At 46.9% G+C, this 17,391-nt stretch overlaps 2 protein-coding genes across 20 annotated transcripts in view; one reads left to right on the top strand and one right to left on the bottom strand.

The window, feature by feature from the left end:
- Positions 1 to 814: 814 nt before the first annotated feature.
- Positions 815 to 2,711, bottom strand: ADRB1 (adrenoceptor beta 1). Its single transcript, XM_047825419.1, has one exon. It carries the CDS (start codon positions 2,574 to 2,576, stop codon positions 1,155 to 1,157), a length of 1,422 nt encoding a protein of 473 aa, XP_047681375.1. The 5' UTR covers positions 2,577 to 2,711; the 3' UTR covers positions 815 to 1,154.
- Positions 2,574 to 17,391, top strand: part of LOC125147929 (vegetative cell wall protein gp1-like) — a 102,739-nt gene continuing 87,921 nt past the window's right edge. For 13 of the 19 annotated variants that reach the window (XM_047825428.1, XM_047825421.1, XM_047825424.1 and 10 more), the window contains exons 1-3: positions 2,693 to 3,742; positions 11,761 to 11,923; positions 13,420 to 13,592. In XM_047825428.1, the coding sequence (XP_047681384.1) occupies positions 2,715 to 3,689 (975 nt within the window). In that variant the 5' untranslated portion in view covers positions 2,693 to 2,714 and the 3' untranslated portion in view covers positions 3,690 to 3,742; positions 11,761 to 11,923; positions 13,420 to 13,592. Of the gene's footprint in view, positions 3,743 to 11,760; positions 11,924 to 12,402; positions 12,546 to 13,419; positions 13,593 to 14,852; positions 15,146 to 15,198; positions 15,235 to 16,487; positions 17,257 to 17,391 lie in introns of those variants that run through there. The other 6 variants (XM_047825429.1, XM_047825422.1, XM_047825432.1 and 3 more) reach the window with 6 other exon arrangements.

Raw genomic sequence — 17,391 nt, 5'->3', positions numbered from 1 at the left:
ATAAAAATGTATTTTTCCAACAAATCATTAGCTCAAGAACATAACAGACAACAGAAGTAGAGTTTTGAATTTTATTTTAGTTTTTTAAGATCTGCCCCCTTCCCCTTTAAAAAATATTTGATTTCTTTTTGTGCAAGTCATACCTTCTGTGGACATTACAATTCCTAACACTGTGCAAAATGGGATTTGGAACCACTCTTTGTTTTGTTTGTCGTTGTTGTTGTTTTTGGTTTTTTGTGTTTTTTGTTTTTGTTTTTGTTTTTTACCCATGTGTGCAGTAATCTGAACTGTTTCCTCTTGTTTTTGTTTTTTGTTTTTGTTTTTCTCTCCTGTCTTCAATGGACAGAGTTACATGTCACAGAGGCTCAGCGCCTGGTCCTCCCAACTAATATTGATACATAAATAAGCTGTTTAATATAAACAAGTCTTTCTATCTTGCTGTGCAATTTGCACAGTGTGAGGTAGAAACCCCTCAGCCTGACCACCGAGGCGCGCGGGGACTGCAGGTTTGCCCTACAAACAGAAAGCAAGGTGACGCTTGTTCCAAGAATAGCTTAAAATTTCTTGAAACGTTCCTTTGCATCCATCCTTTCCCTCTGCTTTAAGAACAGGAACCATCATTACTCAGGAATTAACAGGAACTTTCTCTGCAAAGCAAAGGGAACATGTCCTGACAACTGTCATTCCCCCTTCTCTCTCCGGTTGACTGCTCCTGTTCCCGGGAATGGGACGGAAGCCCAGTTGATAGACTCCCTGCTTCTCCTTTCTACTACCCAGTCCTCGAAGCAAGTGTCAAAAACCACCTGGAAGTGGGGGTGGGGGGGTGGGGGGGGAGACAACCCCCCCAAAACGGAAGATGCATCACACGCACACACCAAAGAAGGCCGAAGCACGCACAGAAAAAAAGAACCAAGACAAATCTGCAAGCCACTCTCCCAGCCCTCCCCAAACTTTCCTTTCTGTGCAACGGTCCGCGGCTTTTGCGTTCGCCTTGGAGGATTCAGACCAGCTTTGCGGGCTTTGAGTTCACCTGCTCTGGGGCTTGCGTAAACACGGATCTCTCTCCCCTGGGAAGCCAGTGGGGGCGCCTGGGCGTTCTCGCTCCCGGGGCGCGGGCGGGGGAGGGAGGCGCGGGCGGCGGCGGCCGCGGGACCCTACACCTTGGATTCCGAGGCGCCCGCGGGGCGGCCCGGCTCGTCCAGGCTCGAGTCGCTGTCCGCCGCCGCCGCCGCCCCGCCGTTGCAGCCGGCCCAGGGCTCCAGCAGGCGCGCGGGCGGCGCGGCCCCGACGTCGTCGTCGTCGTCCTCGTCCGAGGCGGCCCCCGGCGACGGCGGCGGCCGGGTCCCCGGCAGGCAGCCGGAGGCGCGCGGCCGGTCGCCGGCGGCCGCGTGGCCCCCGCGGGCGGCCCGGCGCGCGAAGCAGAGCAGGCGCTGGAAGGCCTTGCGGAAGTCGGGGCTGCGGCAGTAGATGATGGGGTTGAAGGCCGAGTTGGCGTAGCCCAGCCAGTTGAAGAAGACGAAGAGGCGGTCGGGCACCAGGTCGCGGTGGAAGGCCTTGACCACGTTGGCCAGGAAGAAGGGCAGCCAGCAGAGCGTGAACACGCCCATGATGATGCCCAGCGTCTTGAGCGCCTTCTGCTCGCGCAGGGCCACGAGGCGCGAGGGCCGCCGCTTGCTGATGCGCCCGTTGGCCAGCGGGGCGGCGGCGGCGGCGGCGGTGGCCGCGGGGCGCGGGGAGCCGGGCGCGGGCGCGGGCGAGGGGGGCCGCGCCGGGCCGCTGAGGAAGCGGCGCTCGCAGCTGTCGATCTTCTTCACCTGCTTCTGGGCCTCGCGGAACACCCGCAGGTACACGAAGGCCATGATGCACAGGGGCACGTAGAAGGACACGACGGACGAGGCGATGGCGTAGGCCCGGTTGGTGACGAAATCGCAGCACTTGGGGTCGTTGTAGCAGCGGCGCGCCTCGTCGCCCTCGGCCCGCCACCAGTGCATGAGGATGGGCAGGAAGGACACCAGGGCCGAGATGGCCCACACGGTGCACACCAGGGCCCGCGCCCGCGCGCGGGTCAGCAGGCTCTGGTAGCGGAAGGGCGACGTGATGGCGAGGTAGCGGTCCAGGGCGATGACACACAGGGTCTCGATGCTGGCCGTCACGCACAGCACATCCACCGAGGTCCAGAGCTCGCAGAAGAAGGAGCCGTACTCCCAGCGGCCCCGCATGACGATGGTGGCCCCGAACGGCACCACCAGCAGCCCCATGACGAGGTCGGCGCTGGCCAGGGACATGATGAAGAGGTTGGTGAGCGTCTGCAGCCGCGGCGTCTTGGCGATGGCCACGATCACCAGGACGTTGCCCGCCACGATGAGCAGCACGATGAGCGCCATCAGCAGGCCTATGCCCGCCGTCCACTGCTGCGACAGCGGCGCGGGGCCCTCGCTGGTCGGGGTCAGCGGCGAGGCGGACGGCGACGCGGGCACCAGCAGTCGCGCCGCCGTGGCCGCGCCGTCGGGGAGCGGCGCGGCCGACGACAGGTTGCAGGGCTCGGAGGCGCCCAGGGCGAGCGCCCCCGCGCCCATGCCGAGCTGCGGAGGCCGGGGGCGGGGGGTGTGGCGGGGCTGGGCCGTGGTTGGGGAACACCCCAGGGGCCCGGGCGGCGGGGCGCGCGGAGGGAGGTCGCGGCCAGGTCAGGGCAGCCGCTGCGCGGGGCCGGAGGCATGGGCGCCGGGCGCCTTCCCCGCCGGAGCCGTGCGCTGTCGCCGCCGCCGCCGCCGCCGCTGCTGCTGGAGCCGCTGCCGCTGCTGGAACAGCCGCCGGGACCTCAGCATGTTTCTGAGCGTGCTGAGCCCGCAGCCCCGGCACCCAGCACCCACCCCACCCCGCTCCCACTCCCCCAAGCCAACCCCCGGGACCTCGCGTCAGGCTCCTGCAGCCAATCCGGGCAAAGGCACGCCCCTATCTTGTTTCCCCCCCCCACCCCCCGCACCCTCCCACCTCCCGCACCCCCCTCCCACCGGCCGTTCTGCTGCTCGGGGGAGTCCGGGGGCAGATCGCCGCACGAGCGCCGCCCCCGCCCCCGCCGGTTCCTGCGGGCGCGCCCTTCCCGCGCTCGCGGGTTCCGGGGCCCCGTGCCCTTCGACCCCACCCCTGCGCCCGGCTCCCACACCCGTCCCCGCCGCTCCCCGAAGCTCCCACTCTCTCCCGCAGTCCGCCCCCTCCCGCGCCCTTTCTGCCTCTGGCGTTTGGCTCCCTCCTTGCGCCCCCGCTCCACCGGCATCCTCTCCACCTCCAGTGCCCAGGTTCCCTGCCGAGCCGAGCGCGTGTTCGCCTTAGCGGGGAGGGGGCCTCGGCGTTCCCTGCCGAGCGCCGGAGCGCCTCGGACAGTCTGTCCGCTGGGGTTGGAGGAGTTCGGCTGCCGGGTTGTTTCTCGGATCCGGCAGCCTTGCAGAGTGTGTTGTAAAACCCTTCCCCCGTCAAGAGGGGACCCAGCCAGCCTGCGTCCTGCCAGCTCGGGGGACCGGAGGCGGGTGTCAGTGGTTAGAGGAAAACTTTCCAGCAGAGCGCCTTGCCGCCTTGCCGGAGCAAACCTGGCATCTGTCAAGAACGCTCTCTGCGCTCTTCCTGCAAGGAGCTTCTGTTCCAGTGCACTAGACGCAGAAGGCAAGCGAAGGTTTGTGCATCTGAACAGCTAACGCTGAGGACCAGTTGGAAAATCACAGGCTCCTCAGCCCCAGCTAATTACTACGTGAGTATGACGCCACGGTGTGTGTCGATATTAAAAAGAGAGGCTCAGGGAAACACAAGTGTGAACGTAGAGTAAATGACACCGCCAAGAACAAGGAACACATTTGATTGCATTTCAGACTCTCCACGTTCAGTGATAACACCTGTATTTTGTGTTTTATTACTCACATGGTTTTATATTTTGAGCTGGGTCACTGCAAACAAAAAGGTGCTGTTCGTTTTGGTTGACGTCGTGAGCTGACATTTCAGATTCCTCCCGCTCGGCTTGCCTGTTGTCTCCTTTGCCCAAGTTCCCAGATTCTCAAAACTCTAGGATTAGTTTTGGAGGGATGAGAGGAGAAAATATGTAAATACTCAGGAGGGTTAATATCCTATAGCGTTTAAAGTTCTATCCCTGGTTTTCCAGTCGGCCAATGAATCAGTTTGAAATTGGTGAGTTGTTAGCCCAGCTGTGGGTGGATTCTATGTAGGGAACAGCCACCATGAACACAGTGTAACAACAGTGGGACTGCAAGCCCCCTCTCTATTCTGGCCATGGTGACGTCCTCAGCTCAGCCTTGAAAATAAAAAGCCTTTAATGGAATCCTTGAGAAGTAAACAGCTTCTAAATACCCATGTAAGGGTGCCTGAAAACGTTATACAATGCCCACACTGGGTATCTTCCTAGCACTGGAAGAAAAAGAATACAGTCTGGAAGGAACCCCAACATCTGGACCAAACTCAAATTCTTACCTTGCAGAGAGAGACTGAATTTCACAGCAACCCCAGTCAGGAGCTTAAAAGCAATGCTGATTCAGTTTATAAAGTCAAGCAGTTTTAACTACCTTCTCTTAACTTAAATCCAAACGTAAATTTGCTCTAGGCCCAAACTGGATAGTCAATCAGTGTTTCAGGGCGGGTGGGTGTGGGTGATTTGTTTATTCACCCTTTTGCGCCAGGACTTGGCAGCCTAGTTCTGCCAAGTCGGGAAGGTTGAGAAGGGGGAACCAGGAAAGGAGGAGGGCTAGAAAGAGGGGAGGGACAGGGACGGCACCCTGAGTTTAGAGGAAGCTCATGAGAGCCTTAGTTACCTGTCACTGCAAACTTGTCTCCCCTCCAGGCTTCCTTCTGTTCCCTCCTCCCTCGAAAGACAGCCTCAGAATAGCCAAGGGGTGGGAAAGAGTTGAACCTGACGCTACCCAGCAAAGGGGTTCTGAGTGCCCGGCCATGAGTGAGGTGTAGGGAATGTGGGAGGAGGCCTTCTATCCTGCTCCATCTTCTGTCAAGAGGTGTTACTGGAATACTGTGTGCCAAGCTTAAGTGCCCATGATGGGCCAGGGGATTGCATTTCTGTGAGCGATAAAGCCAGAACATGGTTGGAGAGGTTCAGTACAGAGGCCTGGATGCCAGTAACGTTACCATAGGTATAAATATCTATGTATTTGCATGCATAGATATTATGTATAGATACATGTATTTGCGTATGTACGTACATGTGTAAACATACCATGTATTTGAGCGTGAGATTTGACTTGTCACAAAACTCTCCTGAAACTTTTTTTTCCTGTTAAATCAGAGATATGTCAAATTTCCCCAAATTTCTGGATAATAAATACATTAAATCACAAATATTCAAAACTAGAAGTTTATTAAAAAAAATTTTTTTAAATGTTTATTTATTTTTGAGACAGAGAGAGAGACAGAGCATGAACGGGGAAGGGTCAGAGAGAGAGGGAGACACAGAATCCAAAGTGGGCTCCAGGCTCTGAGCTGTCAGCATGGAGCCTGACGCGGGCTCGAACTCACGGACCGTGTGATCATGACCTGAGCTGAGGTCCGACGCTCAACCGACTGAGCCACCCAGGTGCCCCAAAACCAGAAGGTTACTTTAATAGGAGTTCCAACATAGAGCTGCAGGCGTAAAGGGGTCCCTGGCATTTTGAGGCTTTCTTTCAGTTATACTTATGGAAAAGTTTGAAATACTCTGTGCTCAACTAGAGTTGGCTTTCTTTTTTTTTTTTAAGTTAAAAAAATTTTTTTTATTTTAATGTTTGCTTATTTTTGATGGAGAAGGACCGGATATGATTGGGAGAGGGGCGGAGAGAGAGGGAGACTCAGAAACCGAAGCAGGCTCCAGGCTCTGAGCCATCAGCACAGAGCCCAACGCGGGGATCAAACCCATGATCTGTGGGACCATGACCTGAGCTGAAGTCTGCCGCTCAACTGACTGAGCCACCCAGGCACCCCGGAGTTAGCTTTCTTTTAAATAACATGTTCTCAGATCTCCTTTAAATCCTACATTCCATGACGCTTTCGGGGGGACCTTTTTGAGCTAACTTTCTTTTTGCCCTTAGAGGAGGATATAGATTAAGAAGAAAAGGCACAACATATCCCCTTATACAGGTATCACATGTTGCAAATTCAAAATGAAACCCCGCCACGTCCCCATTCCCTCCTGGAGATTGCAGAAAGGAATCAGTTCTTAGGAACCCACTGATTGGACAGTAGTTTACAAAACAACAGAAAGCTCCAAAGATAAATGCTGATAAGCACCAGGAGAGGTAGTAGGCTTCTTCCCCCTCCCATTTCCTACCCCCACCTCTGTTCTATCCCTCTCGCATCGTTCCATATCTGAATGTGCCACGGTTTCCCTTTGATCTCCCAGTCTCTGTATCTCCCTGCTCCATTTAATCTGGGATACCATAGTCAAGTTAATATTTCTAAAATGCTGCTTTGAAGCAAGATGCTTTTGTGTTCAGAAACCTTAACTCCTCAACTTGGCATTTAAAAGTCCAGTTCCAAATGGCCTTTCTAGAATTATCTTGTCCCTGTCACCCTAACTTGCAGTTCTGTGTTCTTTTTCCTTTTTGGATCTGTACTCTTCGTCTTTTTTTTTTTTTTTTCCTTTTTTCTTTTTTGCGTCTGTGGTCTTTCTCACTCTTATGGGGTTCTTTCCACTAAGAATCTCCTCCTTCATGTCCATTTCAATGGATTCAGTATTCAAGATTTGGCTGGTATGTTTTTTATTTATTTATTTTACAGTCATCCCTGCCCACTGTTTCTGGAAATGATCCCTCCTTCCTCCACCTATAGTAATTACTTTGCTAATTGCATTTCACAAGGCAATTAACAATATATTGCCTTTCGACACCTCTTATATTGTTTTCCTAATTTTCATCTGTTTTTCTTTTCTCTTCTCATATGGACTGTAAGCTCTAGAGCCAGAACTGTCCCATAGTTTTTATATTTCCCATGTTTATTCATATTTACTTAATTCACATTAAGCTTTGAGTCATAGATAGTTAATGTTTAATTAATTAAAATCTCATTTTTACTAGTATGGAGACAGAATTGAGTGTTTTTGGAGTTACAGTCTTCCCTCATGCTTAGAATTTGCAGTAAAAATTCATATTCCTATAGTCCAGTCCACTTTTTCACGTAAGCATTACAAACTATAAAATTCAAGGTAGGCTCGTGAGATAAATAAACCCATATCATACTCAGTAATGAATAAAGTGGGACACATGTCACGGGTTTTCGAAAGGGGTCACATAAGTCCGCATCGATGAAAAACACGACCTAATCTTCATAAATATTTCAGGTGAATGACCTTTTTCCTCAGCTTTCATTTGTGATACCATATATATAGGCATTTCTGCTCTGTGAGGATAGCTGATGACTGGAATCTCATTGCAAGTTCTAGATTGAATTAAAGGTCTGCCCAGGAGTGATTGGTAGTGTTTACCCCCACCTGTGGTTGTCAGCCATGAGCTTGGCTAACACGTTTCCATTCTTGCGTTGAGTTTTGACTCTTTTGATAAAAATAAGAGTTAATAGCCCAACTGGACAACTGCTGGGATGTGGGCCAAAGGACATCTTGGGGGGAATTTCCAAGCAAAGCCCCAAGAAGTGTATCAAACCGGTAAGTTAGCAAAATTTGCCTTGAGGCTGATGGTAAATGGCGGGATTTGTTAATCAGAGCTCAAGCGGCTGTTTCAGAGGAAAGATACACAACTTTTCCCATCAAGCAAAACTGCTAAAACAGTCACTCAGGGCTAACTAACCAAAGAACAGCCTGCACCCGTGGCTGGCACTTAAGGTCATATGCTGGGTTGGCAGCCACAATTTACACAGGGGCAAGCAACTCCATCCATTGTGATAACGAGGACAGTGTAATCACTGCAAAGCCTGGACTGTTTGGAAAGTTCAAAAGCTCTCCTCTCTCCCACTTCCTCCCTCTTTCCCACCTCCTCCTGTTCCCGGTGTGTCCAATGACTACACTGAACAACGCTAGAGCCAATAAAAATATTTTTCAAAATTTGGCTGTCCTGGCAAGTGTTCCGACCCGGGAGGCAGAAGATCCAGGTTTGTATCCTGGCTTTGTCACTTTTCGGTTTGACCTTCTGCAGTGGCTTCATCTTTAAAATGGATTTACCGTCGGTTCATGGTAAATGTATGTGAATGCATGCGAAAGCTTCTTGAAATCTCACATAGCACCGTGTGTTTGTAACACGTCAAATTCCGTCTGATCCAATCCTCATGACATTTCAGCACGTGAAAGGGGTCAGTTTGCTCATATGAGAAGTCCATTCAGTTAAATAAGCTTCTCTTTATCAGTTGGACTCTTTTCTCGCACCAGACATTAACATGACTCAGAGGCTGGATCAGAGTGAACTGTGTTTAAATGCTTTTATCTTTGCTAAATTATCTTTTTAAAAAAAGTCCCCCCCCCCTTTTCTTGTGTGCCCTTCCCTAGTATATGCCCTATTCTATTTCTTTAAAGGTAGTTGTTTATTTGAGTCCCTGAAATAAATTCCTTTAAAGTATTTCGGTGGTGAAATATTAGAAGTAAAGGAAGGATTTTTTCCCTCAAGTCATCTACTTAGTGCCATGACTAGTAACTTAAAAAAAAAAAAAAAAAAAAGAGGAAGGCAGTGCAATATAAAACTAAAGCCAACTTTCAAAAATTCTGTTCTTGGGGCACCTGGGTGGCTCAGTTGGGTAAACGTCCCGACTCTTGATTTTGGCTCAGGTCATGATCTCATGGTTGGTGGGTTCGAGCCCCGCATCAGGCTCTGTGCTGACAGCACGGAGCCCCGCGTCAGGCTCTGTGCTGACAGCACGGAGCCTGCTTGGGATTCTCTCTCCCTCTCTCTCTGACCCTCCCTGGCTTGCTCTCTCTCCCTGTCTCTCAATAAACAAACAAACAAACAAATAAATAATTTAACAAATCTGGTTTTATTCCGTTATATTACAAATAAAAATGGATTGCTCGTCAGCTGAAATCTTACCTTTAGGTGCCCCTGGCACCAGGAATATCATTGCTGCACATGAAGAACATTTGGCTGGGAGTCGTCCTTCAGTGTGCCCGAGTCCAGAGCCTCTGGTGACTGCAAGCTGTACTAATTATTGAAAACTCTAGATTTTATTTTAACAGAATCTTACCATGTCCCGGATAAAACGATTATGTTGTACCAAACTAAGGAGTTTGCAGCACCAAGAATCCCCTAAGCCCTGTGTTAAGCTTCTGAAGAGGAGGAAAGATCCCTTTTAAACATTTTAGTTCCCATTTATTCTGGCCATGTAGTTGATCCTTCATAAATTCCTGTGGGATAGAGGAACCACTTAAAAGCTCGTGTCTAGTAGATTCTCCCAAATAAAAGAAGACATTGTCTTTTCCTTTCACCCATGGAACATGGCATCTGGGTCACCCAACCGAACGGGATTGCCAATGGGAACCAGTGGAAGAAGCTGGTTGTCTGCTCAGCCTCTGGGTGGTAGACCAAATCATTTACATTTCTTTCTCTCCATTCAGTACTTTGAGTAGACCAAACAGGTATTTTCTTTCATATGTGTTTTCACTTCTTTGCATTGTATAGCTATTTTTCTAGTTAACCTACTCATTATGCGTGTACTATATAAAAGCCCATCCAGAACCACTCACTATATAGAGGCATGTCAGGTCCTATGCCTTGGAAGGGGCGAGTCTGAAGACACTCGTGAGACCATGTTGCTGCTACTTGGATTTTGATTACCAGTGTGGTCAGACTTCATGCTTTGAAAATACGCATCAACCTGAGATATGCCATTTGTTTTCCACAATGCCTCAGCTTTGCAGCCCCTTGAATAAAGCCTATTAGAGACCTTCATCCTATGGTAGATTTCTGTTTCTAGAGCATTATCCCCTAATTAAATGTTGTGGGGGCAGTGCCCTTCTTTGTAAACCCCTTCTAAATAGAAATTTCTTTTTACACTGGCGGAGAAATTATTGGATTTCCTTTCTCCCCATTTTAATCTGGAGAAACTGAAGCATAAGAGGGAGACGTGCTTAAGATTTCAAGGAAAGGGAAAGGGAGTTCTTGACTTTCCTGCCTCCTGAGCTAATCTTTAATTACCAGAACCTGCATCCTTAACAGATTTTGGCTCACCTCTGGCTACTTGTCAGCGTAATTCAATTGCATGATATATTTGGGGCCTGGAGCAGGTCATGGAGTAATTTTTGGAATACAAAGCCCTGAACAAGTGAAGAGATTCTATCATGCAATGTTTATTTGTATTGTTCAATTGGTTTAAGTATAATAGGTCTGGAAGAATAATCATATTTAGCCACACAAATGAAATTCTCATTGTGAGTACATTTCAGTGTGAATTTCCAAAACTGCCACATGAATGCTAACTCTGAAGACAAAAGAACACCAAAGAAAAGCCAAGCCATTAAGCAATTTGGCTTTATTGTTTTGTTTGTTTTTAAATCTGTAACTGGAAAAAGATTTCACGGAAGACTCTTGCTGAGAATGAAAGACTCAAAAAGTTGTGACAACCTTGGGGATTTTATTTAAGAGTCTAGATAAAGCTGCTTGGGAGTTGGGAACAGAAAATGAAAAACAAAGCTGAACGTGCTTGGCCATTCTGCATCCTTTTCCAAACCAGGTGGAGCTGTGAGGGTCTCTGAAATGCCTGGAGAAGGCACTAAAATGGTATTGGCATAGTTCTGAAAATACCTCTTTACTTATCCTGCGAATGTCTGAAGTGACGATTTTACTCTGACTTTTACTCTGTCATCATCTCCATCACACTCCCTGGTTTTTCTCTCTCCTGCTGCTGACTGCTCTGTGGCAGCATTTTTCACATCGCCCTTCCCCCCACCCCATTACTAATTTATTGTGTGCCTTTTCGTAGCTATCTTGTGGATCACAATATTGTCTTGGCTTATAAAATTCCCATGCATATATCCTCATATGTATAGTTTTCATAAATCCTCATCTGGGAAGTGACTTAGAATGAAAGTAATTTATTAAGTAAGTTAAAAGGCCACAGTTAACCTTGCAAAAAAAAATCATGCTCAGTATTTTATAGCGTAGCCGGGCTGGATGGGAGAGTCTGAAAATATCCCTGGCCTATGCAGTTTTGTTTCAGAATGCTTTTTATTACATAATTTCAAATTATGGCATTTAAGCAAGATTATGCTAATTTTAGTGATTCTTTTTTTCAAATGTTTATTTATTTTTGAGAGAGAGAGAGAGAGAGAGAGAGCACGCTTGTGCACGCGAGTGGGGGAGGGGCAGAGAGAGCGGGAGAGAGAATCTCAAGCAGGCCCCGTGTGTCAGCACAAGAACCCAACAGGAGGCTCCAGCTCATGAACTGGGAGATCTTGACCTGAGCGGAAATCAGGAGTTGGATGCTAAACTGACTGACCCACCCAGGTGCCCCAAATTTTGGTGATTAGTTTTGACATTTACCTCTCTCTATACCCTAATGATTAAGAATGCGGGCTCTGGAATCAGACTGCCTGGGTTAAAATCCAGGTTCTGCCACTTAGCAGCTGGATGACTCGGAACAAGTTGCTTGAACACCTCCGGCCTCCGTTTCGTCGTCCGTTTGATGGAAATAACAATGTCCCCCCTACTCGGGCGCTGTCTGGAAGGAGTCAATAAGATAGGGCATAAAGGCATCTGTCCTAGCGCTTGGCTTCTCGTAAATACTTAATAAACATCGGTGCTTTTTTTTCTTTTCTTCCCCATGTTTTGTTTTTAACACCAGCTCCAGCAGCACCGCTATAGGCCGCGGCATAAAGCAGAAAATGCTTCGTTTTATGCAAAACCAAGGGTGGCAAAGAAGGCAGCTTCCAACGAGTGGAAATTGGATAATTGAATCAATGTGTTCTTTTTTAAAAGCGAGAGGATGTAGTAAAGTAGCTAATTTGGTAAGTACTCTTTTGGTTTCAAAGGCAAGTTTATTCCTTTGTGGTCATTTAATCTGATTATCGTTCCGCTTGGGGAATTAGCATTTCCTAAACTAATTTTGCATCATGGAAAGGTCATTCCAGAGAGAGTTCCATCCTATGGTATAGCCATATTCCAAGTATATGAAACCAACAATGACAAAAGAAAGCCCCCCTGGGCTCTTGCGAGAGAAGTCTATTTCCCTGGAGAGTATTGATCCAAGCTGCTGCTTTTCATGGTGTAAATTCCTAAGACCTCAAGGAGGCTGGAAAATTCTCTGGTGACCTGCTTTGTGTCCATGCAGCCGAGCCCTGCAGTTATCCCGAGTACAAGGGGTCTTACTATATCATCCCTTGCTGGTAGAGAAGTCAGCAACAAAGGAAGTTTTCCCAAGTCTCTGAGGTTCAGCCCCTAGGAGAGTCTTTCAGATCCTAACTCGGAACTCTTAATTTTATTTCAGACACAGTTTCAATGCCTTGTTTTTCCGGATTCTGTTCTTTCGTAACAGACTGGGAGAAACAAACCGGAGCGAAGGAGTAAGAAAGGTGCACGGGGCGGGCAGAGAGGACATCTGGGAACTTTCTGTGAGAAAACAGGGACGCGAGTGATGCCATTTACTGCAGAGACAGTGTTCTGTACCCCACAGTCACCTGATGATCCCACATCATTTAGAAGGTTTAGATTGTGTCTCTTAAACCGTCCTCGGCTTAAGAAACACAGTGTGTGCGGTGCCTGGCTGGCTCAGTCAGTTAGGAGTCCGACTCTTGGTTTCAGCTCAGGTCATGATCTCATGGTTTGTGAGTTTGAGACCTGCACTGGGCTCTGTGCTGACATCACGGAGCCTGCTTGGGATTTTCTCTCACCCTCTCTCTCTGCTCTTCTCCTGCTCTCTCTTTCACTCTCAAAATAAATCAGTAAACTTAAAAAAAAAAAAAGAAATGCAGTGTGCATCTTAGAAATATCTTTATTAAGAAATAGCACTATGAAAATTTTGGAACTTCTTTTCCGGAACACTTTCATTATTTAGAAAATGAATTTATATGGATTGTTTCGTTCTCCAACGACGCTGGATCGGTGAGGTGTGAATTAGACGGTTAGAAGTCCAAAATCAAGGTGCCAGTTGGTTTGTTCTGAGGGCTGTGAGAAAAGGGTCTATCTGGGGCCTCTCCCCTTGGCTTATGGCTGGCCGTCTTCCTTCTGTGCTGGTCTGTGTCCAAATTTCTCCTTTTGATAAGGACACCGGTCATATTGAATTAGACCCATCTTAATGGCCTTATTTTGTCTTCATTACCTCTGTAAAGATCACATTTGAAGATCCAAATAAGGTCACATTCTGAGAGACTAAGGGAGTCCCGAGACTCCAACACGTGTTTTTTTCTGGGGGCGGGGAGGGACGCATTCAACCCATAACAAGACGTTACTCGCGCGTAAGAAAGTTTGACACCTTATGTCCTGGAATTCATATTATGTTTTCTAGGACTGAGGGCAAGCAGAATGGCTTCTCATGTTTCACACTAAAGATGGCCCCCCAGATAAGTGACACGCAGACCCTGGTGAGAACAGTCACCTTTGCTGTAGGATTACAGCCGGGCACAAAGTCACGAATGCCACAGGCTGACTGTGGTCAGATCAAGACGTCATGTATGCTGAGTAAGTAGCCTGGGTCTTCATTCAGAGGGGGAGGGGCGTGTGTAAGCCACATCCCTGTCAGTGTGTGCTTACGGTAGGGTTAAATGGGCTGTCCTTTTATAGCTGTCATTACAAACCAAGAAACCCGACTGTTGTCTTGCAAGTGAAATAGAAAAATTCAGGTTCACGTTAATAATTCCCGCTCGAGGAGAAAAACCAGCTGATCCAACTGGTTGATCGTACAGACTACTTTTCAGCAGGTTGCTCTGACATTGTGTGGACCCACAGTTGGCCTTGCCAGCTGCAACATGGGTGTTACTATTATTATTAATTTTTTTTTCTGACCCAGAACTAGCATAACGGCGATTGACGGGGTTGGAGAGATACAACAAACCTTTATAGCTGAAGAACAAAACTGGCCTTTGAGGCAAGATAAACTCAGGTTCTCTCTCCTATAGAATCCACGGAAAAACAGGATTTTTCTGACCTCGAAGTAATGGTTTTGATGGAGAAGGTGATTCAGATCCTAAAATATTGGCAAGCAGGGGTCTGACTAAGAAATAACTCCCTTCAGTATATTGATTGAGATTTATGATGAAATCTGAGGCTCACGAGCATCTTAATTTTATCCATCCCTAAGTGGTACATCTAACTGTCCTCTGTGGACACAGCTGGTAATGTTTTAACCTGTGCATGGCCACAGACCGAATGAACGTGACTTGTATGCCCCCAATCCAAACACCAAAAAACCCCACTTGATTAAGTTCCAAGAACCCAATCTGATCATTTGTGTTGCCGTTTGATATTAAAGAATGGCTCTCAGCTGTCCCGGATGCCCCTGCTACAGGGGCCGAATATGGAACCGGATGCCTGAGTGTAAACATCTGAGGCTCTCTCTTAGTATAAAATCCAAGGATCTCTCTAACACAGTGTGAAAGCCGAGGATCTCTCTAACATAGTATGACATTCTGTGTCGCAGGGATGCCAAGTCCTCCTTGCAGATAAATTTGCTACGTGCGTGCTGTGTACACAGCATGAATTTAGATGTATATGAAACAGTATGTTTAAAAATGTCACATTGAAGCGTTGTTAATGACGAGATTAGTTCAGTGGAACAATCTTACATAAGCTTGTACTTAAAGAAAAGCTCAAATCTGTGCATCTAAGTATTATTTAGTCATCTGCTTGTGCAACTATATTTTTAACTTAATTTATGATGAACAAATAGTCTTTCTGCACTCCCAGGCTGTGTTACTGCAGTGTGCTTTATTTTCTTCTCAGTTTCCTTCAGAGCACATTACAGAGAACTTTCTTTGGAAACTCTATAAAGTTAACAGCATCCGTCAGAAAGCACCAAACCAACCAAAATTAAAGATGTAAAATACAATGATAGGGCATGTGCATTCTTTCCAGGGCCATGTAACAGAAACCTAGATCTATGTCACATTCTCTTTTATTCTTTTTCTTTTTTTTTCCTATTTCTTTTTATCTTTACTAAAAACATTGTCTGTGGCCATGTAAAATGTCTGCCATCACTCCTGAGTGACCAAGAATCTTTATGAATTTTTAAAAATTTTTGAACGTTTATTCATTTTTTTTTTTCAACGTTTATTTATTTTTGGGACAGAGAGAGACAGAGCATGAACGGGGGAGGGGCAGAGAGAGAGGGAGACACAGAATCGGAAACAGGCTTCAGGCTCTGAGCCGTCAGCCCAGAGCCCGACGCGGGGCTCGAACTCACGGACCGCGAGATCGTGACCTGAGCCGAAGTCAGACCCTTAACCGACTGAGCCACCCAGGCGCCCCTGGAATCTTTATACTTTTGTTAATTGAAGTATTGTTATTGTCACAGTATTAATGGTAATATACAGCTGTAAAAATCCACTTGCCATGGGATGTAGGATAGGAAGTCTGTATGGAAGACTTGGACCCTGTCTTCAAGAAGTTATCTTTAGAGAGTTTCCTTTTCTTCCTTCCTTCCTTCCTTCCTTCCTTCCTTCCTTCCTCCCTCCCTCCCTCCCTCCCTCCCTTCATCCCTCCCTCCCATCTTTTCATCTTTTCCTTTCTCTCCTTCTAACTTCATTGAGGAATAACGAACAAATACAATAGTACATACATTCGAAGTATACAATGTGATGATTTGATATACATATACATTGTAGAATGATCACGGAGGTCAACACGTCTATCACTTCATATAGTTACCATAGTTAATTAACTCTTTTCTATTTTGTAGTCAGAATGCTCCTATTCTCTGTTTCCATGAAATTTTGTTATTGTTTTGTTTTGTTTTAGATTCTATAGTATTTGTCTTTCTCTGTCTAGTTTATTTCAGAGAATAGTGCCTTCCAGATTTATCCATGTTGTCACAAATGGCAGAATTTCCTTCTTTTGTCGCAGCTAGATACTGTTCCGTTGTATCTATACACCCCATTCGCTTTATCTCTTCGTCTGTCAAAGGGCATTTGAGTTGTTTCTACATCTTGGCTGTTGTGAAAAGTTGCAATGAACATGAGAGTGCAGATATCTCTTTGAGGTCCTGATTTTCCCACAAGTGGGGTTGCTGAATGTTTATGGTAGTTCTGGTTTCAGTTTTGTGAGGAACCTCCATACTTTTTTCCATTATGGCTTTGCCAGTTTACATTCCCACCAGCAGTGCACGAGCATTCCCTTTTCTCCACACCCTCACCGACATTTGTTATCCCTTGTCTTTTTCATAAGAGCCATCCTAGCAGGTGTGAGGTGATATCTCAATGTGGTTCTGATTTGCATCTCCCTGATGACGAGTGATGGGTGTCACTCGTGATGGGTCGGAACCAGTGACTGAACACCAGACACCGTGCTAAGGGTGTCATTTGCAATATCCCATTTACTTCTGGTAACAGCCGTGTCGGGTATCATGTTTGCTTTGTACAGGAGGAAATTGAGGCTCAGAGAAGTTGAGCGATTTGCTTCAAGTTTCACAACTAATAAATGACGGAGCAGGACTTCCAACCCAGGTCTGTGTGACGCCCCAGCCAGAGCTCTTGACCACTCTAAAATAATGCCTCATTTTTATTTTTTTCCTGTCTTGAAGCAGCTTCATTTTCTGAAACTAAGATCCAAATTCAAGTGATTTAAGAAAATCTGAAGTGAATACTATGCAACAACATCGTGTGAATTTTTTCTGTGTTTAGCTTTTGTAAAAACTTTATTTATAAGGACGTTTTCCATGAATGCACAGGGCCGGTTCTCCATGAGTTTCCAAATTCTGCCTGTTTGGCATTTCCTCTCTTCTGCTGTTACCATGTTAGGTCTGCCTCTCGGCTTCCTGGAGAGTCAATAATTATGCCCTTCTAGTTTCAAAAATTAAATTGTATTAAATTTGCGGGGTTTTTCTTCGAATTTGTGCTTAAATTCTAGTTAGTTAACAGACAGTGTAATATTGGTTTTGGGAATAGACTTTAGTAATTCATCATTTACATACAACACCCAGTGCTCATCATGACAAGGACCCTCCTTAATGCCCATCCCCCATTTAGCCCATCCTCCGCCCACCTCCCCTCTATCAGTCCTCGGTTTGTTAGTTTTTCCATATCATGAAAAGTCTCTTGTGTTTTGCTTCCCTCTCTTTTTTTCCCTTTCCATATGTTCATCTATTTTTTTCTTAAATTCCACATATGAGTGAAATTATATGGCATATGTCTTTCTCTGACTTATTTCACTTAGCATAATATGCTCTAGTTCCATCCACGTTGTTACAAATGGCAAGATTTCATTCTTTTTAATGGCTGAGTAATATTCCATTGCATGTACGTATGTGTGTGTACATATATCTCAC

This window comes from Prionailurus viverrinus, chromosome D2 (assembly GCF_022837055.1).
Source record: "Prionailurus viverrinus isolate Anna chromosome D2, UM_Priviv_1.0, whole genome shotgun sequence".
NCBI lineage: Eukaryota > Metazoa > Chordata > Mammalia > Carnivora > Felidae > Prionailurus > Prionailurus viverrinus.
Note: the sequence above shows the minus strand (reverse complement) of the source record. Positions and strands in the feature narration are given on the sequence as shown.

Excerpts from the sequence above, each read along its gene's own strand:
- ADRB1 (XM_047825419.1), bottom strand. The coding sequence starts at position 2,576 with ATGGGCGCGGGGGCGCTCGCCCTGGGCGCCTCCGAGCCCTGCAACCTG.